At 43.9% G+C, this 24,770-nt stretch overlaps 1 protein-coding gene across 14 annotated transcripts in view; it reads right to left on the minus strand.

Moving 5' to 3' along the window:
- Positions 1–24,770, minus strand: part of PTPRK (protein tyrosine phosphatase receptor type K) — a 400,600-nt gene that overhangs the window by 270,427 nt on the left and 105,403 nt on the right. For all 14 annotated transcript variants that reach the window (XM_056566508.1, XM_056566504.1, XM_056566511.1 and 11 more), the window contains exon 3: positions 5,493–5,764. In XM_056566508.1, the coding sequence (XP_056422483.1) occupies positions 5,493–5,764 (272 nt within the window). The remainder of the gene's footprint in view (positions 1–5,492; positions 5,765–24,770) is intronic.

The following is a 24,770-nucleotide window of genomic DNA, read 5'->3' on the forward strand; positions in this document are numbered from 1 at the left end:
AAAGCCACTGCAGATCATTGATTTAAAGCGCCCGCTTTAAATCAATGATCTGCAGCGGTGTCGCAGGGGGTTAAATAGCCGATAACTTATACCGGAATATCGGTATAAGTTATCGGCTATCGGCCCTAACCTGCACCGATTATCGGTATCGGCCCTAAAAAAACGATATCGGTCGATCCCTAATTTGCACGATTTTTCGAGTTTCACCTGTATACTTTTATTATGCAGAACTCAAAAGTGCATAAAACCACACTGTTAAGCAATGCAAAATTAAAATAGATTAGTAAATCTATACACCAACAGACTACATTCAATCAAGTACATTTAATTAGCCTGCCACAAGTATGCCGTGGTGTACAGTGGCATACCAGTTTGTCAGAATCCTGATGTATTACTCCAACATACTGCCCTAATGCAGTGTGTAGCTAGCCTTACAAGTCCTGGCAGAAAATTAAAGTGGTAATCTAGGATTAGAACACAGCTGAGTTCTTCCCCAAAAAATTATAAATAAATAAAAAAAAAAACAGCACCACAGATGTCCTCAGGTTGTGTGTGGTATTGCAGCTAAGTTCAATGTAAGTTAATAGAGCTGTAATTTCATACAGAACCTGAGGCATGGTGTGGTGCTTTGGGAGTTTTTAGGAGACATTTGCCCAATCACAGCTCGGCTAATGAGCTCTGGTAAAGTGAAAGCAGAGCTGTGATTGGTTGCTGTGGGAAAAATCACTTTTCTCTCACAGTTTAATAAATCTGGGCCAATAGCTCTTTTTTATTCTTGGATAACCCATTTAAGGAATTACCATGCCATATGTAAACACAATCTTTTTACTGTGCAAAAAAATATAAAAAAAAAATATATGATAATGATAACTATACAAAATAAAAAACAAGTAGTTCTTTGTGCAGCTAATTTTGCTAACCATTAACTTCAATGGGTAGCAAAATTAGTTGCAGAAAATATGCAGCAGATCCTGTACGTGTGAACACACCCTAACAGCACAATTGGCAAATGCCTCTCGATGAGAGAAAACATCAAGTCTCATGTGAAAGTATGGGAACCTGCAGCTTGTAACTCCAATAAAACTGACCAAATCTTTAAAGTTGTTAAATCTGAACTTCATAATATAGAAAGTTACTACAATATATTATTATCACAGGACACCGATGCAGGAAAACTTGTTTACTGACCTAAACAGTAGTTAGGGGATATAATCTAATTTAGTTTAGAAAATATGGTTTGATGACAGGTACTCTTTAAAGGGAATGTGTCGCCTAGATTGTTTTTCCTAATTAGAGGCAGGTACTGAACCTGTTCTTTTTCTAATCTGTTTCTAATACATGATTGTAATTGGTTTTCTTTTTCTGTACATTTTTATGGTGACTGCCATCTTACATGAGCTGTTTTTAACAGTATTTAGTGATATGCTTTACGGCAGGACCGAGACTGCAATAGACAAGACCTGTCTGAAACCGATGAATTGAAGACCTTTGTAGAGGTCATTCTACAGGGGGGATGTTGATCTCTGCTGTGAATGGTGGTGCATCCAGTGTCATCTCTTTACTGGTTTCACCTTTAACTGTGCTCTTGATATAAAAGGAATTGCTGGGAAATGATCTGTACTAAACAGGAGGTCTCATCTTAGTTTTTTACCTAGTGGCCAGAATGGAAACCGGAAGATTTTTGGATTAATAATACATATAGCAAAAATAAAAATTTCCAACAGTAGTTTCATGTTTGAATTACTAACAAGAAAATGGATCATATCCAATTTATTTTAAGACTAGATGCCCAGTTGCTTGACAGCTTTCCTAGACATCAGATCAATGACCAAAGCCATCAAATAACCAGTTTGTGCAGGTAGCTTATACCATCACATTAAGAACACTACTACTACTCTGTCAGCATTGTCACTCTATCAAATTAATTTTATACCCTCTGCACACTTCTTTTCGTTCGCCACATGGACTTCCATTTAGTTTTTTGTGTTTTTTTTATAGTTTATTTGGTTTTGGTTACAAAATGCAGCACATTATATAATACCACAGTGCATTATACACACCATCACAGGTAAGCATTAAAGATTACCTGTCACCAAACTAAAATTTTTATGTATTGTTCCTTATGTAATAATAAGACACTTTGAAAATATTTAAAGATTGAGAATTGAGAAGTAAATAGCAATGTGATTGAAAAAACAGCCACAAGGTGGCTCTATTCTGTTCTCTGTGCAAGTCAAAAAGTTAGTTTGGTCTCCTCCTGCCCTGGCAGGAGACCAAACTCAGGAAGTGCATGCGGGACATGGTGAGGCCCAGCTTTCGTAGGCTTCAGTGACGCTGCGCCTGCTGGGGAACGCCCACTTTCTCCTGCCAGGAGCTCACACAATGTGAGCAAGGGGAAAGGTATGATACACAGCTTTTTAAAGCTCGGGAAATAAATTAAGGGCAGGAGGGGTGTTAGGAGTAGTTAGGGGATATAATCTAATTTAGTTTAGAAAATATGGTTTGATGACAGGTACTTTTTAAAGGGAATGTGTCGCCTAGATAGTTTTTCCTAATTAGAGGCAGGTACTGAACCTGTTCTTTTTCTAATCTGTTTCTAATACATGATTGTAATTGGTTTTCTTTTTCTGTACATTTTTATGGTGACTGCCATCTTACATGAGCTGTTTTTAACAGTATTTAGTGATATGCTTTACGGCAGGACCCATAGACTGCAATAGACAAGACCTGTCTGAAACCGATGAATTGAAGACCTTTGTAGAGTGTGAATGGTGGTGCATCCAGTGTCATCTCTTTACTGGTTTCACCTTTAACTGTGCTCTTGATATAAAAGGAATTGCTGATAAATGATCTGTACTAAACAGGAGGTCTCATCTTAGTTTTTGACCTAGTGGCCAGAATGGAAACCGGAAGATTTTTGGATTAATAATACATATAGCAAAAAGCAAAAATAAAAATTTCCAAAAATTATTTTAAAATTCAGGTAAAATAAAAATCAGATTTAGTCATTAGAACAAATATATAATGACACATTCTCTTTAATGACATATATTTCAGATCTCTACTTGGATTCCACACTGAAATACGTATGAAATCCCTCCCTCCTTTAAAAATAAATAAATAAAATCTGCATCCCATGTAAGTGACTGGGGTTTCCAAAAACCCATTCACGAGTCAGATTTCAGCACTGGGTCTTGGAATAAAATGTGTCTGTGCACGTGTTTAATTAGCTTTTTGTGAATCATTCTCTCATTAGAAGGAGCAGTACTGTCTGCAGCTGCCCCCCCCCCCCCCCCCCCCCCGCTCATCCCTCCTTTCTCCATAAGCACCTGCAACATGATCGATACATTTGTTAACCATTCATCTCTAAAGGCAGAATTGAAAGGGGTATTCCAGGAAAAAAAAATGTTTTATATCAACTGGCTCCAGAAAGTTAAACAGATTTGTAAATTACATCTGTTAAAAAATCTTCATCCTTTCAATAATTACCAGCTGCTGAAGTTGAGTTGTTGTTTTCTGTCTTGCAACAGTGTTCTCTGCTGACATCTCTGCTTGTCTCGGGAACTGCACAGAGTAGAAGAGATTTGCTATGGGGACTTGCTTCTAAACTGGGCGGTTCCAGAGACACGTGTCATTAGAGAGCACTTAGAAAAGAACAACCTTAACTTCAGAAGCTCCTAAGTACTGAAAGGATTAAGATTTTTTAATAGAAGTAATTTACAAATCTGTTTAACTTTCTGGAGCCAGTTGATATTTAACCTTCTGAGCGGTTATCCCGAGCGTGACTCTGGGTTAATTTTCCCTGCCAGGATCGGTAACCCAGAGTCACGCTCGGGGTAGAATTGCAGAGTTGCCGGGCTGCACGATATATCGCAAAAGCAATGTGATCTAGCGATACGGCCCCCGGGAAAACATGCGATTATCTGCTCTGGTTGGCTCCTGTTGCGGGGGCCGGCCAGAGCAGGTAAAGAAAAAATACTAAAAGTCAGTGTTTCCCTACCAGGGGGCCTCCAGCTATTGCAAAACTACAACTCTCAGCATGCCCGAACAGCCAAAGGCTATCCGGGCATGCTGGGAGTAGTAGTTACACAACAGCTGGAGGCACCCTGTTAGAAAAACACTGAGCTAAGTGTAAAAGGAAAAAGGAGTAAAATAAAAAAAACTTTTCCTTACCTAATCCCGGTCCCTGCAGATGCTGTTCCCCTCCGTGCGCTCCGGTCCCTGCTCTCTAAACTATTCATCTTCTAGGACCTTTCCCTTTTCAGCCAATCACAGGCCGCAGTGGTGTAAAGCCAGTGATTGGCTGAAGGGGAAAGGACTGGTTCTGCAGCAAATACACTAGGTTTGAAATCTGCCTGGCAAACCTAGTGTATGCTGCTGCAGGACAAGACAAGGTGAGAAGGGGGGGGGGGGGGATGAATGTGATTGGGGGGGAGGGTGGGGATGTGACAGAGAGGGGGGGGGATGTGACAGAGAGGGGGGGGGATGTGACAGAGAGGGGGGGATGTGACAGAGAGGAGGGGGATATGACAGAGAGGGGGGGGGATGTGACAGAGAGGGGGGGGATGTGAGAGAGGGGGGGATGTGACAGAGGGGGGGATGGGAATGTGACATGAAGGGGGGATGTGACAAGGGGGGGAATGTAACATGGAGGGGGGAGAATGTAACAAGGGGGGGGAAGAATGTAACAAGGGGGGGGGGGAGATTGCGACAAGGAGGGGGGAGATTGCGACAAGGCGGGGGCAAGAATGTGATAAGGAGGGGGGGGAGAATGTGACAAGGGAGGGGGAATGTGACAGGGGAGATGTGAAATTCAATGCAAAAAATTGTACTTTTGGTACAAATTTCCAGACAGAATCATATCGCCAGGGAGGTTAAAAAAAAAGTTTTTTTCCCTGGATAACCCCTTTAAAGTGAGTGATCAGCGCAGGAGACATGTGAAGAACAGAGGTCTGATAAGTGGAGAAAGAGGAATTTTTTTCTGTAATAGCAGCGAAGAGAAATTTTTCAATAAATGTTAAGAATACTGATTCATTGACCCCAAAAAAAAAAAAAAAAAAAAAAAAAAAAAAGTAAAGCACCAGCTGCTAACCACCAGCACCATCTTAAAAAAAGATTAGATAGATTTTTTTTTTCTTTTTTTTCTGGAAAAATATATCTATGTAGAATTTAGGGATTATTAGCCCTTTGCTTAAAAATTATCACCCTTTACATATAATACATCACTTCAGATTAATGCCTTGTGCTCTTAACATAGATTAGGCACACAAAGCCGTTATTATTTTACAGCCAACCCCACATCATCTGTTTCTAACATTTCACATTTACCCAGAGAAACATACCAGAATACATCTGTTTTGTAGGATCATTAAAAGAAGAACAATCCCTTTACAAAGCCTGTTTGATCAGAAAATGGAAAGATAATCGTAGCATTAGAAATAATGGGCTTTCTTCCCAATACTGTTATCATGATCAGATTAGTATGGTTTTACCTGGTACTCATTTGGCCAAAAGGTGCTAACCGCCAACTCTGCCCTCATCCAATCCTTTCCAGTAGCACCAGTTACATTCCAGATAGGGTTAGCAAGAGGTCCTTTGTTCACCCGTACAAAAATGTTCAATGTCCCAGGGTTATGTTGTTTTTGGGTGAAGAGAAGGTAGTTGAAATCAATGCAGTGGGTGTCGTTTTCCTTCATGTTAGGAAGCTGAAGACGTGCCTTTTCTCCAGGGTCATGTTTAGAGGAGTCCACAATCATGTAGGAGCCTTTATAGAAAAGATCAAGAAATATCAAAGTCAAACAACTTCTGCAAGAGGGAATTTTCATTTTACATGAGGACACATCTATCACACAGAATTAAGCCAAACTTGTTTAATGTGTATTAAAAAACAGCAATATTCATGAAAATATGCACATTTCTGAAAGATTTTATAGCTATGTGGGGAGCACAGTTCTGGTAACACTGCCAGCATCTGACAAAGCAAGTTGGCAACCCACTGGAATTGAATGACCTCTGTAAAAAGTATAAACTTGAAAAATATAGAAAATATTTGAAAAGCTTCCTTTGTACTAAACTAAACACACAAAATATATGTAAACACCAACAGATAATGATGTATGAGTGTACAGAAGGGACGACTTTCACAAGTTGCCTGAACATTTCTTTCAATAAATACACAAACTTAACGTTATTCTATCATTTACAATATCCTAAGCAACACAATAAAAATAACTTATTAGTTTTATCAATATGAAGAATAATACTGATATTGAATTATTCTGATCAGTGCTAATTGTAACAAAGTAACAGTCTACAAACTACAATTAAACCTTTTATTTATTTACACTTTTAAATGACAGGGACCTTCACTAATCAGCCATAACATTAAAACCATATACCTAATATTGTTTAAGTCCTTCTCACGTCCCCAAAGAAACCCTCTCACCCATTAAGGCATAAACCACTGAAGGTGCCCTGTGATGCCAAGCAACACATTTTAGCAGCACAAATCCTAAAAGTTTTAAGGTGCGGTCTCCAGGGATTAAATTACTGTACGTATAAAAAATTATTTTATATATATATATATATATATATATATATATATATTTAATAAATAAAACCACTTCAATTCTCAAAAGTACCCATTATAATTTTTGGTGCCAGTAGACTAACCTATGGGGCATATCCACGCAGTGGACTGCTTACACTAGATCCTTACCTGCTTTTAAACCCAAATTTGGGTACACCCAAACAGGGGTCAAGCCAAATGTTGATGCAGTGCTAACTGGAGCTGGAAGCCTTGGCTCCATACATTTTGTACATATACAATGTATATAGTCAAGGCTTCTGGCTGGCGTACATTGTTTACACCCAGACAACGTTGCTGTGCAGAACAGCCGATCGGCAGGGTGCGGGTTGTTCACAACTAGTTGATCAGCTATTTATGACTTTTCCAATCTCTGCATTGGCCATCAATGGGTTTTCCCTGGAAAACCCCTTTAGGTTGTGTCACGATCACACCCTATCGGTCCAGCCAAGACATTAGAGAGAGTGCGATGTTGCAAGGGTTAAAGCCGCCAGAGTTCTGGGTATCCACTACTAGTCCCAGCAAGTCACCAAATTAACCCTTAGATAAACGTGTTTCCACCAGAGCTGCCTTCAGAAAGGTGAGCTCATATATTTAGAGATCAAAGACCAGAGCTGATTAATTAAACATTTAATCTAATAAAAGGTATCACAGTGCTCTATATATATATATATATATATATATATATATATATATATATATATATATATAAATAAATACAGGAACAAATGACATACAGTTACAAAAAATATATAAAAGAGTTTAGCAAGGCAAGTGCAGAAAACAAAAGATGAAGTTCTTACAGCATGATGATATTATAGCAGTCCATGAGAGTGAGTTCCAGCTGTTCTTAGGATGGTCTTGTCAGCTTGTTGCACAGCATTGAACACCCAACTTTTAGTCTAGCATTGTTTTAAATATCATATCTGCTTTCCTGGGAGGGAGACTCCATTCCCCCCTCCCCTCTGGTCCCACCAGGGGGTCTTCTCTCTTCCTGGCCCCTTATCTGTTTGATTATATGATGGTACCAGAGTGCATGACTTCAAAAAAGCCGTAAACAAACAGCCAGACCCCCAATAAAATGCAATACACAAACCCACAGTCTGAATGACCTCTCACCCCTGTCTTGGATGATCCATCACACACAGTTATAATTTATAATACACATATAGGATTTTAATAATCAGGCCTTGGGCCTGACAGGTTGGTGTCACAGATGGCAGTTGTTTTGAAAATTGCCACTGCCAGAAGTAGATGTGTAAGTCCTTTTTTATTTCCCCCATTCCTTTTGAATCCACTGCCTAAATTTTCTTGTTTATAGTCTTGTAAAATAAAAAACAGTAGGGTACAGCAATAAGTACACTTTCGGGTTTCCTCAGGGAGGTGGAGAAATGTTATTACTGCTCCTGACCCCTTTACATCAAAAACATGGGGAAAGCTTTATCATTTTTTTCTTGCTGGTTATGTGCTGTTGTGCGCAAAATTTATCAAAAGTCGCACAGCATTTAATAAATTTTGTGCAGCCATACAGCCATAATGCAAATTGCATGTGGTCTCCTGGTAGTGGTGATTTGCACCAAACTTTGGGTCTCTGCTCATAATTTTACAAATTTCCCACAGAAAGTCGCAATGATAAATTCTGGACCACTGCGACACACGTTTTCACTGACATCGGCAGTACAGTGCTTTGCCGCTAAAAAGTGGCTAAATACAGCTGTGCAACTTAAGCACCAAAGCACCGCAAAAACAAATGTTTAAATGCTTTGATAAGTCTCCCCCAGGAACTTCCAGAACTGACAGGCAAGGCCAAGTTCACATGTCTGTTCACGATCAAAAACGTAACACTTAACAAGGGGTCGGTCCAGTGAGCCTTAACACCCCACAAGCTTTTGACGACTTTTCGTTAGTAATGGCATGGTAAGTGAGCCATTACACCTTGTTCACACTGGTGTGGTGCTGTGTGGTGTCCGTTGCTGCCGTGGCGCCGTGTCTGCGGGGGGGTGCGGCCCATGGACTGGTTTGAGTGGCATTGGGGCCGCTCTGCCGGTGGGTCGTTCCCCCCTGTGGGCATTGGTGTCGCGGCGGTGGTGGTCGCCGCTCGGTGCTGCGCCATTTTATGCTGGGGACGTTGGGGACCCACTCTGGATAGGTGGCCTTGACGTGGCGAGTGGGCTTGTACTTTTTGATCAAAAATGTATACTAACAACCTGTTAGTTTTTGATATTATGCTGAGAAGCAATCAGATCATTATACAAGATTGTAGATGTGCACCATGTCTGTTTTTCTACCCGAATTCCGACTTTTCGTTAAAGTCGGATGTGTAAATGAAAATACATTTTTTTCATTAAAGTGCACTTTTTTTTTCAAAATTTTACAATTTTTACAATGGGTAATGGGAGAAACTGTCCCCCAAAATTTGTAACCCCATCTGTTCTAAGAATGGAAACACCCCATGTTAGGATGTAAAATGCTCTACAATGCACAGAAGAGAATTTGGCTTTTGGAAAGCAAATTTTGCTGAAATGGTTTTTGGGGGGCATGTCGCATGTAGGAAGCCCCTATGGTGCCAGAACAGAAAAAAAACAAAACACATGGCATACTATTTTGGAAACTACACCCCTCAAGTAACGTAACAAGGGATACAGAGAGCCTTAACACCCCAAAAGGTGTTTGACGACTTTTTGTTACAGTTGGATGAGTAAATGAAAAAAGGAGATTTTTTAACACTTACCGTAAAATCTCTTTCTCGAAGGATCCATTGGGGGGGGACACAGACCGTGGGTGTATGCTGCTGTCTCTAGGAGGTGTGACACTATGGTAATAAAAAAAAATAATTGGCTCCTCCCAGCAGGATATACCCACCTTCAGGCCCTGAGGTAATCAGTTTAAGTTCCAGAGCAATAGGAGAGGACCAACAGGTCAAAAAAAATAAAAATAAAAAATAAAAACAAACAACTGTCCGAGAACCAGAAGAGAAAAAACATAACTGAACACACCCTCGGACAGAGAACCAAAGGAAACCCCCAAAAAAGGGCGGGAGCTGTGTCCCCCAATGGATCCTTCGAGAAAGAGATTTTACGGTAAGTGTTAAAAAAATCTCCTTTTCTCTATCGGCTCCATTGGGGTACGAAGACCGTGGGACGTACCAAAGCCGTCCCTTGGGTGGGCAGATAATCAGTCAGGCAGACGGCCGTTCCACGGCTGCCTGCAACACTTTAAGGCCCAGACTAGCATCAGCCGATGCGAAGGTATGAACTCTGTGGAACCTCGAGAAGTGTGCAAAGATGACCAGGTAGCCGCCTTGCAAATCTGCGAGGCCGAGGCTCTATTCTGGAGAGCCCAGGATGCCCCAACAGGATGGTAGAATGAAACACAACCCTGAAAAGAGGAATCTTCCCCTTACAGCAATAGGCTTCCCGAAATGGCGGACCGAATCCACCGAGAAATGGAGCCTTGGAAGCAGACTGTCCCTTACGACGAGCTTCCGTAAGGACGAAAAAAAAGGAATCACACTGACGAAAGAAGAAGTAGTGATGGAGAGCTAAGACCAAACAGCCCGAACTACATCTAGCTTGTGTAGTAAGCACTCCTTAGGATGAGAAGGAGTAGGACAAAAAGACGGGAGGACAATGTCCTCATTGAGCTGAAAGACCGAAACCACCTTAGGCAAAAAGGAAGGATCTGGCCGGAAAACAACCTTGTCCTGGTGGATCATCAGAAACAGAACGGCAGGAGAGAGCTGCCAATTCAGATAACCTCTGGATGGAGATAATGGCAACAAAAACACCCCTTTCCAAGAAAGGAGGCGGAGAGACACCTCTCTAAGGAGCTCAAAGGGTTCACCCTGGAGGGCACTCAGAACCAGACTCAAGTCCCAAGGGGGGAGAGGGTGACCGATAAGGAGGAACAGCAGGCGCCACTCCTTGAAGGAAGGCCCGGACATGAGAAGAGAAGCCAGGGGCCGCTGGAAAAGAATAGCAAGGGCCGAAACCTGACCGTTAAGGGAACTGAGAGACAACCCCAGTTCCAAACCGACTGCAAAAAAGGAGAGAAGACGGGGAACCGAGAAGGTTACGGGGGATAAATCCTGAGCTTCACACCAACGAAAATAAGACCGCCAAGTATGGTGGTAAATTCTTGCGGAGGATGGCTTACGAGCCCTGAGCATGGTGTGAATGACTTGTGAAGAGAACCCGCGGCCCTCAAAACCGCGGTCTCAACCGCCACGCCGTCAAATGCAGCGACTGTAATTTGGGGTGGACAAGAGGACCGGATGGAGCGGAAGGCGCAGTGGAGTGTCGTCCAGGAGCCTGACTATGTCGGCGTACCACGACCCTTTGGCCAATCTGGAGCTACCAGAATGGCGGGGACGCCCTCTGTTTTGAGCTTTCACAGAACCCTGGGAAGGAGCGGAAGGGGAGGGAACAGATAACTCCGCCCGAGGAATCACTAGGGCGCCCACGGCAGAGCCTGAGGGTCCCGGAACTTGCTTTCCGCACAGATGAGAATCTTGGTCACCTCGGCCAAGACTGCCGAGCTGCGAGAGCCGCCTTGACGACTTATGTTCGCTATGGCCGTGGCGTTGTCCGACTGGATGCGGACAGGACTGGACTGAAGCCGGGACTCCCAATGAAGAAGACAAAGAAGAATCGCCCGTAATTCCAATATGTTTATTCGGAAGAAGAGTCGCTCGGGGAGACCAGAGTCCCTGAACTGTCCAATCCCTGAACACGCCGCCCCAGTCCGACAGGCTGGCATCCGTTGCAACTACCTGCCAGTGAAGGGGAAGAAAAGACCACCCTTGGAGAAAAAGGGGGGAGCGGAGCCAGCAGAGCAGAGACTGATGGACCCTGCGAGGGAGAACAATCTGACGATCGAGGACAGAGGAGACCTGTCCCATTGAAAGAGAATCGCCAGATGAAGGGGGCGGTAATGAAACTGGTCAAAGGGTACGGTCTCCATAGTTGCCACCTTCCGACCCAGGACTTACATACAAGTGCGGATGGGGAGCGGACCCCGACAGAAGCGCCAGACGTTTGTCCGGCAGGAGTTGATTCGGGCAGAGGCCGTGTCGAAGCGAAGTCGCAAGAAGGTTATAGACTGGGTAGGACAGAGGACTAACTTGTCCCGGTTGACCATCCACCCGAAGCGATCCAGAGAGTGACGTCCACATTCTCCAGAGTCTGGGCTCTGGTTGGAGCCCTGATGAGAAGGTCATCCAGGTAGGTATTACCGAGATTCCACTCAACATTAACAGGCCCATCACTGGCGCAAGGATCTAGTTAAAGACCCGAGGCGAGACCGAAGGGGAGGGCTACGAATTTAAAATGCCCCTCCGGAACCGCAAAGCGGAGGTACCAATGATGGCCTGGAAATATTGGCACATGGAGGTAGGCATCCTTGATGTCCACCGATGAGGTACATTCCCATTGCTCCAGTAACGCCACCAAACGGAGAGATTCCATTCAGAAGAGACGGATGAGAAGATGACGGTTGAGACGCTTGAGTTCTAGGATTGGACGCACAGAACAGTCCTTCTTGGGAACCACAAAAAGATTGGAATAGAAAACCCCGGAACAGTTCCCCTGGAGGTATGGGAACGTTAACCCCCTGGAGAAGCAGAGACTGGAGAGCCTCTCGAAATTGCTTCGCCAGAGAAGGCAACTGGGGGTCCAGAATCGAAAAAAGCAATTCCCCGGAAGGGAGGCGAAGTTGATTCAGTAATCGTTGGACACCACGTCCCTGACCCAAGGTCCATATGTCTCGAAAAAGTAAGAGGCGACCTCCCGCCCGAGAAAAGAGCCATGGGTGGGGGCCTCACTTCATGCAGAAGTGGATTTGCGGTTGCCTGATATGGGGGCAAAACTGCCGGACCGGTTGGAGTCAGACTTCCAAGACGGGAGCGCCCCGAACGAGGGAGCCTTCTTGTCCCGCAAAGGCGCCTGCCCGGACCCTTTGCTGGAGCCAAAGGTCCGAAAGGAAGAGGACTTCCTTTGGGAAGTAGGGTGAGCCTTATTTTGAGGCAACAAGGAACTCTTACCTCCCGTCGCCTCAAGGATAATCTCAACAAGGCGCCTGCCAAAAGGATGGCCACCCATAAAGGGAAGCTCCGTGAGAGACCTTTTTTAGAAGCTGCATCCGCATTCCAAGTTTTAAGCCACAGAGAGCGGCGGAGAGCCGCTAGGTGACCCACAGCAAGGCAGAACAACGGGCTGACTGCATGGAAGCTGCGCACAGGAAGTCCCCAGATTTAGAGCATAGGAGCGCCAGGACAGATAGATCCTCTTGGGGGGGGGAGATTCTGCTAAGATATCCTGATGGAACCTTTGGCACCACTCCTTCAGGGCCTTGCCCATGTCGAGGCGAAGATGGGAAGAAGAGAGGAGCCAGCTGCTTCAGAGGCAAACTTTGCTAAGGATTCTATCTTCTTGTCTGTGGAATCCTTGAAGGCAGCGGCATCTGCCAGTGGCAGTGTAGTCACCTTAGAGATCCGGGAGATTGGTGGATCCACAGAGAGAGGGAAAACCACCTAGGTGACAAAGGCCTTGTCAAATGGATAACGTTCTTGAATCATCTTGATTCCCTGGAACCTCTTGTCTGGATGTTTCCATGCAGATTCCAGAATGTCGTCAAGTCAGCGTGAGAGCTGAACCTTTGAGGTGCTCGCTCAGTACGATGAAAGGATACTCCTGGAGGGACATCCGAAGATCCTGGGTCCTCTAAGTGAAAGGTCTCTCTTATGGCTGTCACCAATGAGTACACAGTTTCAACAGAAACCGAGCGGTCCTCTGAGCCAGATGCCGGCTCAGAAGCCTCATCCGCCAGTTCACCAGGAGAATGTAAATGAGTAGAGGCAGTCCTGGAGGCGGGCGACCCTGACCAGGTACGAGGCTCTGGCATGGCAGAGCGGCGACTCCAGAACGTCCTCTGGAGGAGCGACGTTTGTGCCCAGATGACGGGGGGGGGGGGGGGGGGGGGACCCACGAGGGGAACGCCCACGTCTATCTTAAGACTCAATGGAAGAGTCAGACAAGGCACCCCTAGTACGCTTGTGAGAGTGTGAAGTATGTGGAGAAGAGGAGCAGGCCCTCTCAGAGGCCCTGCGCGGGGTAGACCCCTTCATGGCGGACACCACTTCCCGGGAGGCCTCAGCCACCGAACGGGAGACTTGGATCAAGTCAGCCATATACTGGGTAAGGGAAGAAACCCAGGCTGGTGGAGCGGCTGAACCCACCGGAACCGAAAGGGCACCAGGGGGTATTAGGGGGTCTGGGAGAGCAGTGGAGTAGGCAGGGTAAGTGGGCTCAGCAGAGCCAGGCATTTTGGTATTAGAGTGCCTACAGGCAAAATAAGTCACTGACGTTCCAGCATTCTGTTTAGAGGGAGTAACAGCTCTGGGTACTGACATAATGAGAAAAAAAAAGACAGGGACTTTATCACCCTAGTCTGTGACCCTGGGCAGCTTCAGAGAGGAGAACTCTGCTCTGTACAGCTAGAATGTCAGCCAATAGGGAGAGAGGGGCGTGCCTGAAGCAGAGGCACTAACTAATAGGCCCATGGTAACCGAAATTCGCACCCACAGTGCTGATTGGAGGCTACTTCGCGCCTCTGAAGAGCTCCGACCGTGCTGTGGGTGGAGCTATGAACTGCCGAGAAGAAGCAGTAATGGCGCCCGCTCCTTGTCCCGAGCGCACATGTCAGCCGCATATGTGCTCGGGGGAACAGAGCGGGCGGCCTTGGCGCCGGCAGGGACTGCCGGAGAAAATGAAAGTAAGCTGGCGCTGAGAGCGCCCGGCCCGTACCAGCGCCGCGGCTGTCAGACGCATATAAGGCGCTGCATGAATAGTGAAAATGAGCCGGCGCTGAGAGTGTCCGGCCCGAACCAGCGCTGTGGCTGTCAGCCGCATATAAGGCACTGGCGGAGAAAGGAGAGTAAGCCGTTGCTGAGAGATCCCGGCCCGTACCAGCGCCGCGGCTGACAGCCGCATACAAGGCGCTGCACACACACACACACATACAGTACAGTGAAAAAGCACACACACACACATACAGTGAAGTGCCCCATAAAATTACATGCCCCCTGAAATGCCACTGCTCCACATGCCCCCTGAAATTCCACTGCTCCCCAGAATAAAAAAAAATCCAGCCCCTGTATAAGCCAGCCCCCATAACCTGAAAGGTGGGCCAAAAACAAGGGGTCTCCAGAGGTTTCAAGTCCGTACCTAAGGAGAAAAAGGGGGGAAAGTACTTCCCTCAGTCAGAAGAGCTTACTTAATGGAGTCTTCAGTGAAGTCTTCAGTCAGCTTTAGTTAGTTACCTGCATCACGCCTGGCTGCTATGTGCGAGCAAGGCGAGCAGGGAAATAGGGGGACCCGGACCCATGAGGTACCCCCAGGCGCTGACAGTTGGCGAGGGGGGGTGAACAGCGCATATACGCAATGTCTGTAGCCCCTTACTCGCAATGGGGAAACAGGGAACCGGAGTCCCTGAGTCCCCACCTGAAAACAGAAAAGAAAAAGGGAATAAAAAAAACTAACACGTCCCTATACTAAGAAAACTAAAAATCAGAAGACCTGGTCTGGAGAAATCCAGCCCATGTCCACCTCCTTCGGACACTAAGCTTAAACTGATTACCTCAGGGCCTGAATGCGGGTATATCCTGCTGGGAGGAGCAGACTTTTTTATTTATTTTTTTATTACCATAGTGTCACACCTCCTAGAGACAGCAGCATACACCCATGGTCTGTGTCCCCCAATGGAGCCGATAGAGAAAAAAATATTTTTTTCACTAAAATGCTTTTTTCCCCAAATGTTAAATTTTTACAAGGGGTAATAGGAGAAAATTACCTCCAAAATTTGCAACCCCATTTCTTCTGAGTATGGAAATATCCCATGTGTGGAAGTGAAGTGCTCTGCTGGCGCACTACAATGCTCAGAAGAGAAGGAGCGCCATTGAGCTTTTGGAAAGAATTTGTTTGGAATGGAAGTCAGGGGCCATGTGCGTTTAAAAAGCCCCCCGTGGTGCCAGAACAGTGGACCCCCCCCCCCACACACACACACGTGACCCCATTTTGGAAACTACACCCCTCACAGAATTTAATAAGGGGTGCAGTGAGCATTTACACCCCACTGGTGTTTGACAGATCTTTGGAACAATGGGCTGAGCAAATGAAAAATTAAAATTTTTAATTTTCACGAACCATTGTTCCAAAAATCTGTCAGACACCTATGGGGGGTGCATACTCACTGTACCCCTTATTACATTCCGTGAGGGGTGTAGTTTCCAAAATGGGGTCACATGTTCTGGCACTATGGGGGCTTTGTAAACACACATGGCCTTCAATTCCGGACAAATTTTCTTTTCAAAAGCCCAATGGTGCTCCTTCTCTTCTGAGCATTGTAGTGCACCGCAGAGCACTTTACATTCACATATGGGGTATGTTCTTACGAAATGGGGCTACAAATTATTTTTTTTTCCCTATTCTCCCTTGTGAAAATGAAAACTTTACGGTAACACCAGCCTTTTAGTGAAAAAAAATTTTGTATTTATTTTCTCATCCAACTTTAATGAAAATTCGTCAAACATCTGTGGAGTGTTAAGGCTCACTATACCCCTTGTTACGTTCCGTGAGGGGTTTAGTTTCCAAAATGGGATCACATGTGGGTATTTATTTTTTTGCGTTTATGTCCGAACGGCTGTAAAATCAGCCACCCCTGTGCAAATCACCAATTTAGGCCTCAAATGTACATGGTGCGCTCTCACTCCTGAGCCTTGTGCGTCCGCAGAGCATTTAACATCCACATATGGGGTATTTCCGTACTGAGGAGAAATTGCGTTACAAATTTTGGGGGTCTTTTTTTCCTTTTACCGCTTGTGAAAATAAAAAGTATGGGGCCGCACCAGCATGTTAGTGTAAAAAAAAAAAAAAAAAAAAAAAAAAATTTTTTACACTAACAGGCTGGTGTAGCCCGCAACTCTTCCTTTTCATAAGGGGTAAAAGGAGAAAAAGCCCCCCGACCGACCCCCCCAAAAAAAAAAAAATTGTAGTGCAATTTCTCCCGAGTATGGAAATATGTGGCCGTAAACTGTTTCCTTGAAATAAGACAGGGGTCCGAAGTGAGAGAGCACCATGCGCATTTGAGGACTAAATTAGGGATTGCATAGGGGTGGACATAGGGGTATTCTACGCCAGTGATTCCCAAACAGGGTGCCTCCAGCTGTTGCTTAACTCCCAGCATGCCTGGAAAGTCAGTGGCTCTCCGGACGATTCCATTTTCCTCCCTCCCACACATCAGCCATCAAGCTGGGAAAAATCCGAGACAGTCATTTTGTATGCTGGTAAAAATAAGTATTGGGGTGAAAATCACAGAAGAATTATGAGAAAACCGTCACACACAGATACAGACACTTTATTATGAACTACACTAACTTTACAGCCCCTGTAGCATAGTCAAATAAAATAAAAAATCCTGGAATACCCCTTTAACTTATCCTAACTTTCTAATAGTTCCCATCTCTTTAGGCTTTTTTTTTTTTACACTGTGCAGTTTTTGGCTGATACATCCAAACTTTATGCAGTACTATAACCGCAGAAGAGTATTCCGCTGCTCTCATGTGAAGTGAGTAAATTCACTACTGAAATTAGCTCCAACTATTAGCATGCATGAATTTGGTCTACTCAACTTTACCGCAGCAGAGGTACACACCATGCCTGCATTTCAGAGCCAAATCATGGAGCACATTCTGTCAAGTTTTACCATGTATGCATTACTTGAGATCATTTAATAATGCCCTACCCAGCAACATAAAGTATTGGTATGGCCCGATCCACACAAGAGTATATAGCCCGAACTTAATCACTAGGCACCTTGAGAAAGGAGGCTACTGTCCACCACAGTATACCTCAGTACTGAAACCACCTTGTTCCTTCATTTCTGATTGGATAGCAGCGGAAGCCACCAGTGATTAAAGTTACTTTTCATATCTTTGTTGCAGGAATTTTTTAAGGAACACCAAGCAAAAAAAAGATACATTTGTGCAGGCTGAAGAGGGTTATGCAGAATTCAAGACAGCCCAAGCAGTATATTTTCTTCCGCTATTATCCCCGGCCCCCCGACAGATGTCATACTGCCGTGTCCTAATGGCAGTGTGAGAGAAGCCTTATACGTACAACAAATGTAGGGTTAGAAACCGATGTAAACAAAGCTTTATTGTTGTTTTTCTTTTTATAGACAAGTGTTTGTGCCTCCAGTGAATCAGTTGGCACTGCTGAATAACCTAGATCTTAAGGCAAAATAGAGAATATGTCTTTGTTGAGGCTTCTGAATGCAATTTTTGTCATTCTCTCTTGAAAAGGTGTTCTAGGACAAGAAAATAACATTGGTACACAGAAAGTAAAACAAAAATGTGACACTGTTCTCAAGTTGAGCATTATTACTTGAAGCTATATTTTACCTCTTCATTGCCAGAATTATTTCCAAAAATCTATAGTTATAAAGTAGACCATGATACTACAGTATAAACACCCATGGCTAATATGATGCCTATGGACTAGAGATGAGCGAACTTACAGTAAATTAGATTAGTCACAAACTTCTCGGCTAGAGTCTCCTAGGACTGTATCCACCTTTTCCCGCCCACCGGAGCACCTGAAAGCTGAACTCATTTATGCAGGAAAAGTCATCAACTGCCGAGCCGAGAAGTTCGTGACGAATCGAATTTACTTTAAGTTCACTCATCTCTACTATGGACTCATGCAGATACCAAATTTCAGGCTCTCTCTAGTGATAAGTAATGACACAGCAATAACCCACCTCAGTCAGAGATGGGAAGAGTGGGCAATTCTTGAATGCTCACCATCACAAGATGCGAAAAGAACCCGATAGCCCAGAAGCCAATGGGGGATTAGGTCAGGTTAGTATGCTTTATTTTTTTACTTTTTTGTCAGCACCCAGAGCCCTTTATAAATTAATGTTCCTCCATAACCCCTTAAAGTGCATAGTTGATCCAGTGTAATGGCGTGTCGCTGAACAGAAAGGGATTACTAGGTATCTGACAGACACCTCCAGGAAACAATATATCTTTCAATAGGCCAGCAATAAGCTGTATCAAAGACCTTAAATGAAAGTTTAACAACCACCTTGCTTCATAGGAGGCATAGGCATAAAAGCTTTAGCCAGTCTCTGAGCTGTTTGACACAATTGCTCAGTTTACTGAGCAGATGTTGCATTTGCTTTGCTTGAACTGGAGAGAGCATATTGAAGCTTGCCCGCAGCCATTTTTGCTTCAGGCCATTATGTCCAGAAGACAAGAGAGTGTTATTGATATCATGAAATGTCTTGGGTCGTTTTCAGAACTCTGTAGATTGTGAAAAACAAGCGCGTATGAATATAATGCACTGCTCAAAATAATAAAGGGAACACTAAGATAACACATCCTAGATCTGAATGAATGAACTAATCGTATGAAATACTTTCACCTTTACGTAGTTGAATGTACTGACAACAAAATCACACAAATTATCAATGGAAATCAAATGTATCAACCCATGGAGGTCTGGATATGGAGTCACACTCAAAATCTAAGTGGAAAACCACACTACAGGCTGATCCAAGATTGATGCAATGTCCTTAAAACAAGTCAAAATGAGGCTCAGTAGTGTGTGGCCTCCACGTGCCCGTATGACCTCCATACAATGCCTGGGCATTCTCTTGATGAGGGAGAGAGACATGAGGTCCCAGATGTGCTCAATCGAATTCAGGTCTGGGGAACGGGCGGGCCAGTCCATAGCATCAATGCCTTCATCTTGCAGTAACTGCTGACGCACTCCAGCCACATGAGGTCTAGCATTCTCTTGCATTAGGAGAACCCAGGTGCAACTGCACCAGCATATGGTCTCACAAGGGGTCTGAGGATCTAATCCTCGTACCTAATGGCAGTCAGGCAGTCCTGATGTACCGGCCTGTCTCCTGGTAGCGCCTCCATGCTGACAGACACAGCAAACCTTCTTGCCACAGCTCGCATTGATGTGCCATCCTGGATGAGCTGCACTACCTGAGCCACTTGTGTGGGTTGTAGACTCATGCTACCACTAGAGTGAAAGCACCGCCAGCATTCAAAAGTGACCATAACATCAGCCAGGAAGCATAAGAACTGAGAAGTGGTCTGTGGTCACCACCTGCAGAACCACTCCTTTATTGGGGGGTGTCTTGCTAATTGCCTATAATTTCCACCTGTTGTCTGTCCCATTTACACAACAGCATGTGAAAATGATTGTCAATCATTGTTGCTTCCTGAGTGGACAGTGTAATTGACTTGGAGTGACATTGTGTTGTTTACGTGTTCCCTTTATTTTTTTGAGCAGTGTACAATCATAGGTGACAACGAATTGCAGCACTGAAATCATGAAATACTTTAAGTCAAGATCTTAAACTGCATTTGTTTTCCATAACCGGTTGAAAATCCAGCGCATCTAGAAAACTGCTATTCCTTACAAATTTTTTGGTTTGTTTTTTAACCCTTTAATTACCAAACAATTTCCTTTCTTTGTCATCATTACCTTTTAGGAGCCATAACTTATCTTTTTGTCTGAGAAAAATATGAAGCGGTAGCTCAAGCCACAAGAGTAAGTTGAAAAGGTAAAAATGCCAGATGAGTACTAGCAGATAAAGTCGCGTATCCTGTGCGACCTGCAGAGAAAATGTATAGAAGTCCCTCCCCTGGCTCGCCGGCGCTGACTACTCACCACTCCAGGAAGTGACCAGACATCCAGTTTGGAAGCCGCAGCGGTTAACTAGTGAGCTCCGGGGGACCACGGCAGGATGGGTGAGCAGCACACTCCTGCAACCATCGCAATATACATCTCTACAGTTACATATTAACTATAAGCAAGAAGCCTCTCTGAGCAATACAGACTGCACCAATCACAGACTCTATATATATTGAACTATATGCACATGATAATTGCAAAGGCTGCATAAAACTACCAGATTGCTAATGCAGACTTCCATAAGTTTTATTATATTATTTATACATTTTATTGAATACATTTATAATTATCGGCACCGCTGCAAGGGCCCTGCAGACAGATGCCATATTGTATATTAATAAACATAACATCTTTTATATATGCTGTCTCTTACATTTCTGTTATCCAACTGTGCACACACTACTAACCACCATATATGCTCCCATTTATGAGTTTATGAGAGAGACCAGATTTGAGGAAAGGGTGTCATCTCCCCCCCCCCCCCCCCCCCCCTTGTTTCTATACATTATGTTTTTAGTCAACATACCCATATGAGGGCTTGTTTTTTGGTGTGACAATTACTTCCCCCTTTTGGGGTACATATGACTTTTTGATCACTGACAGTTTTTTTGGAAGAGGCAGATTAACATAATTCTGCTATACAGTACAAGCCCACCTGTCATGCAATAGCAAAGTTATTGCCTATTCAGCATGGGAACCCAGAGATAGGCCCTTACTGTTCCCCCGACAGACATTTAAGTCTAGTATTCACCCCTCCTATTACTGACTAAGCTCTATTGGACACCCACCGGTCTGAGGTGAAGGCTACCCTACTCCATAAACCTTTGTTTGCCCCCAGTTACTGTATTGACTAGTAAAACATGTTTCTTCTGTACAGACACTCAAATCTTCCCTACGTTTTATAACCAGGCTAAAATAGTTTGATCATCTACAAGATTATTTGTGAATAAGATAGACATTGTGGGGGGTATTCATTAAGAGTGGTGAAGGTGAACGTCTTTACCCCATTAATTCATATTGTGGATACTGTGTACCTGCACCAGATTTATAACATGGTGCAGGGCAAGTGATAAATCTGGTGCCGATCACATTTCTTACTTCTGTACACCGTTTTGTATGGTGATTCCTCTGACTTTTTATCCTGTGCAACAAAATGTGTGACTTTCAATAATGATGTTTGTAGTCAGTTTCTTAACCCCTTAAGGACTTAGCCCTTTTTCACCTTAAGGACATGGCCATTTTTTGCAATTCTGACCACTGTCACTTTAAACATTAATAACTCTGGAATGCTTTTACTTATCATTCTGATTCCGAAATAGTTTTTTCATGACATATTCTACTTTAACATAGGAAGTTACCACAAAAATTTACCACTTTCTTGGTGAAAAATCCCCAAAGTTGATGAAAATTTTTTTAATTTAGCATTTTTCTAACTTTGAAGCTCTCTGCTTTTTGGGTTCACATATACAATATGTCTACTTTATGTTTGCATCATAAAATTTATGAGTTTTTATTTAATTTTGGAAGACACCAGAGGGCTTCAAAGTGCAGCAGAAATTTTCATATTTTTTCACAAAATTTTCAAACTCACTATTTTTCATTGACCAGTTCAGTTTTGAAGTGGATTTGAAGGGACTTCATCTTAGAAATACCTAATAAATGACCCCATTATAAAAACTGCACCCCCCCCCCCCCCCAAAGTATTCAAAATGACATTCAGTAAGTGTTTTAACCCTTTAGGTGTTTCACAGGAATAGCAGCAAAGTGAAGGAGAAAATTCTATATCTTCATTTTTTACACTCGCATGTTCTTGTAGACCCAATTTTTTCATTTAAAAAGGAGAAAATTTTTACTTGTATTTGAAACCCAATTTCTCTCGAGTAAGGACATACCTCATATGTCTATGTTAATTGTTCGGGAAGGGAAGGAGCGACAAATGGTTTTTGGGTGGCATGTCACCTTTAGGAAGCCCCTAGGGTGCCAGAACAGCAAAAAAAAAAAAAAAAAACACATGGCATACCATTTTGGAAACTAGACCCCTCGGGGAACATAAGGAGTAAAGTGAACCTTAATACCCCACAGGTGATTCACGACTTTTGCACATGTAAAAAAAAATATATATATTTTTTTTACACCTAAAATGCTTGGTTTCCCAAAAATTTTACATTTTTAAAAAGGGTAATAGCAGAATATACCCCCCAAAATTTGAAGCCCAATTTCTCCCGATTCAGAAAAACCCCATATGGGGGTGAAAAGTGCTCTGCCGGCGCACTACAGGTCTCAGAGGAGAAGGAGTCACATTTGGCTTTTTGAAAGCAAATTTTGCTCTGGGGGCATGCCGCATTTAAGAAGCCCCTATGGTGCCAGGACAGCAAAAAAAAAAACACATGGCATACCATTTTGGAAACTAGACCCCTCGGGGAATGTAACAAGGGGTACTGTGAACCTTTAAGGGGTACTCCGGTGAAATTTTTTTTCTCTAAAATCAACTGGTGGCAGAAAGTTTAACATATTTGTAAATTACTTCTATTAAAAAATCTTAATCCTTCGTGTACTTATTAGCTGCTGAATACTACAGAGGAAATTCTTTTCTTTTTGGAATGCTCTCTGAGGACATCACGAGCACAGTTCTCTCTGCTGATGTTGTTATTATAATAATAATAACACTTTATTTATTGTTGCCCTTAGTGGGATTTGAACCCAAGTCCCCAGCACTGCAAGGCAGCAGTGCAAACCACTGAGCCACCATGCTGCCCTTAGCATACATCTGCTATGCATGGTTGATAAAATGGACAGAGATGTCAGCAGAGAGCACTGTGCTCGTGATGTCATCAGTGTTCCAAAAAGAAAGGAATTTCCTCTGTAGCATTCAGCAGCTAATAAATACTGGAAGGATTAATATTTTTTTAATAGAAGTAATTTACAAATATGTTTAACTTTCTGCCACCAGTTGATTTAAAATTAAAAAGGTTTTCACCGGAGTACCCCTTTAATACCCCACATTTTTTTTTTACCTAAAATGCTTGGTTTCACAAAAATTTAACATTTTTAATAAGGGTTAAAGCAAAAAAACTCCCCAAAATTTGTAACACAATTTCTCCCGAGTACGGCGATACCCCATATGTGACCCTAAACTGTTGCCTTGAAATACGACAGGGCTCCAAAGCGAAAGAGCGCCATGCGAATTTGAGGCCTAAATTAGGGTCTTGCATAGGGGTGGACATAGGGGTATTCTACGCCAGTGATTCCCAAACAGGGTGCCTCCAGCTGTTGTAAAACTCCCAGCATGCCTGGACAGTCAGTGGCTGTCCGGCAATACTGGGAGTAGTTTTGCAACAGCTGGAGGCTCCGTTTTGGAAACAGTGGCGTACCAGACGTTTTTCATTTTTATTGGGGAGGAGGGCTGTGTAGGGGTATGTGTATATGTAGTGTTTTTTACTTTTTCTTTTATTGTGTGTTAGTGTAGTGTTTTTAGGGTACAGTCACACGGGCAGGGGTTCACAGTAGTTTCTCGCTGGCAGTTTGAGCTGCGGCAGTTAAATTTGCCGCAGCTCAAACTTGCAGCCGGATACTTACTGTAAACCTCCGCACATGTGAGTGTACCCTGTACATTCACATTGGGGGGGGGGAGAAACATTCAGCTGTTGCAAAACTACAACTCCCAGCATGTACGGTCTATAAGTGCATGCTGGGAGTTGTAGTTTTGCAACAGCTGGAGGCATACTACTTTGGCTGGGGATGCTGGGGATTGTAGTTATGCAACAGCTGGAGACACACTGGTTTGCTACTTAACTCAGTGTTTCACAACCAGTGTGCCTCCAGCTGTTGCAAAACTACAACTCCCAGCATGTACGGTAGTTTGCAACAACTGAAGGCACACTGGTGGTGAAACACTGAGTTAAGTAAAAAAAAAAAAAAAAAAACTGAGTTTCACAACCAGTGTGAATCAGCTGTTGCAAAACTACAACTCTCAGCAGTCACTGACAGCCAATGGGCATGCTGGGATTTGTAGTTATGCAACCAGCATATGCAACACTACAACTCCCAGCATGCACTTTAGCTGATTGTGGAAGCTGGGAGTTGTAGTTATACAACAGCTGAAGGTACATTTTTTCCATAGAAAAAATGTGCCTCCAGCTGTTGCAAAACTATAAGTCCCAGCATGCCCATAAGGGAATGCTGGGAGTTGTGGTGGTCTGCCTCCTGCTGTTGCATAACTACAGCTCCCAGCATGCCCTTTTTGCATGCTGGGAGCTGTTGCTAAGCAACAGCAGGAGGCTGTCACTCACCTCCAACTGCTGCTCCCGCACACGTCAGTCCCTCGTCGCCGCCGCTCCTGGGGCCCCGATCCCAACAGGGACGCCGGGGATCAGGGTCCCCAGCTGCCGGGGTCCACCTCACCCCTGCTGGCTATG

Source organism: Hyla sarda, chromosome 3 (assembly GCF_029499605.1).
Source record: "Hyla sarda isolate aHylSar1 chromosome 3, aHylSar1.hap1, whole genome shotgun sequence".
NCBI classification, from domain to species: Eukaryota; Metazoa; Chordata; class Amphibia; order Anura; family Hylidae; genus Hyla; species Hyla sarda.